At 46.2% G+C, this 1,956-nt stretch overlaps 1 protein-coding gene across 1 annotated transcript; it reads right to left on the bottom strand.

Annotated features, from left to right (window-relative positions):
* Window positions 1–797: 797 nt before the first annotated feature.
* On the bottom strand, window positions 798–1,721 carry LOC137650461 (uncharacterized protein DKFZp434B061-like). Its single transcript, XM_068383686.1, has one exon. The coding sequence runs from the start codon at window positions 1,719–1,721 to the stop codon at window positions 798–800; it is 924 nt and encodes a 307-aa protein (XP_068239787.1).
* Window positions 1,722–1,956: the final 235 nt, after the last annotated feature.

Genomic DNA, 1,956 nt, shown 5'->3' with positions numbered 1-1,956 from the left:
TTATTATTATTATCTGAGCTACAACCTTAAGGGCTCCAACTGGGAAAATAGCCAAGTGAGGAAAAGAAATAAGGAGTTAAGTAAACTACGAGAGAAGTAGTGAGCAATTAAAATGAAATATTTTAGGACCAGTGACAACATTAAACATATCTTTCATAAATTTTATAAACTATAAAAACTTGAAAAAAAAAAAACAAGAGGAAGAGAAATTAAATAGAATAGTGTGCCCAAGTGTACCCTCAAGCAATAGATATGCAGTGATTCTTGTATTTTCAAATTTTCTAAGTGGTCCCCAATTGAGTCTTAATTTATGGTCATTTATGAAATTATTCTCAATTGGATTTTTTTATCTGAGGCCTTTTTAAAACAAGAATACAAAATTTCTCTAACTGTAAGCAATGTTATGCTCTAGGAAATGTGAGACTTCCTTCCACTGGCGAAATCTAACCGAGGCCCTTTACGTCAATAGGCGTAGATGATGATGATGATGATGATGAATGAATTAAGCAGAACAAACAACTAATAAACAGAATAGCTATTCATTATCTGGCATCATCATTATCATCATCCAAATCGGGCTCATTCATCTTCAATTAAATATTCAACGTATTAATATCGACAATTCTATTTGAGGTGATGGAATCAGGTGATGCCACTTTAATTGTCAAAGAGTTTTTTTTTTTCTTACTAATCTCATCAATTCTTAACGTTGGAAAAGTTTTGATAATGAGGGAAACAGAGTGGATAGTGGTGGAGGGGGAAGGGCGCGTTGGGGAAGGCCTGTTGGGGAGGATGCGTTAGGGAGGAGGTGTTGGGGAGGACGCGTTGGGGAGGACGCGTTGGAGAGGACACGTTAGGGAGGAGGCGTTGGGGAGGGCGTGTTGGGGAGGGCACGTTAAGGAGGGCGCGATGGGGAGGACGCGTTGGGAGGACCCGTTGGGGAGGACACATTGAGAAGGGTGGATTGGGGAGGACGCGTTGGAGAGGACGCGTTGGGGAGGGTGCATTCGGGAGGAGGCGATGGGTAGGTTGTGTTGAGGAGGACGCGTCTGGGAGGGCGCTTTGGGAAGGACGCGTTTAGGGACACACATTGGGGAGGGCGCATTGGTGAGGGCGCGTTGGGGAGGACGCGTTGTGGAGGACGCGTTGAGGAGGGCGTGTTGGTGAGGACGCGTTGGTGAGGGCGCGTTGGAGAGGGTGCGTTGGGAGAACGTATTGGAGAGGTCGCGTTGGTGAGGACACATTGGTGAGGATGCATTAGTGAGTATGCGTTGGGGAGAGTATGCGTTGGGGAGGGTGTGTTGTGAGGACGTGTTGGAGAGGTCGCGTTGGTGAGGACTTGTTGGGGAGGATGCGTTGGGGAGGGTGTGTTGTGAGGACGTGTTGGAGAGGTCGCGTTGGTGAGGACTTGTTGGGGAGGATGCGTTGGGGAGGGTGTGTTGTGAGGACGTGTTGGAGAGGTCGCGTTGGTGAGGACTTGTTGGGGAGGATGCGTTGGTGAGGACGCATTGTTGAGGACGTATTGGTGGGGACACGTTGGGGAGTATACGTTGGTGAGAACGCGTTGTGGAGGGCGAATTGGGTAGGACGCATGGGGAGGGATTGTTGGGGAGTGAGTGGGAGGTGTAATACGAAGAAAATATTTTGCTCTCCTCTGATCTCATTGTATCGCGCTTCAAGTGGGCGTTGCTTTCAATATCAGCTGATCGAATTTGTGGCATCTTTCATCTCAGTCCCAAAAGAGGCGACAAACAATGTTTCAAGAGGTAACCTTTTGCCTTTTTTTTCTTTTACTTTCTCCTGCGAGACATATGCGACATTATGTTTCACGTCAATATAATTCAAATGCCAGACGTGTTTTTGCGTGTGTGTGAGTGTGTGTGTGTGTGTGTGTGTGTGTGGGTAGAGAGCTTTACCGGTTAATTTTGTTACTGTTCTTAAAATATTTTATTTTGA

This window comes from Palaemon carinicauda, chromosome 12, assembly GCF_036898095.1.
Source record: "Palaemon carinicauda isolate YSFRI2023 chromosome 12, ASM3689809v2, whole genome shotgun sequence".
NCBI classification, from domain to species: domain Eukaryota; kingdom Metazoa; phylum Arthropoda; class Malacostraca; order Decapoda; family Palaemonidae; genus Palaemon; species Palaemon carinicauda.
Note: the sequence above shows the minus strand (reverse complement) of the source record. Positions and strands in the feature narration are given on the sequence as shown.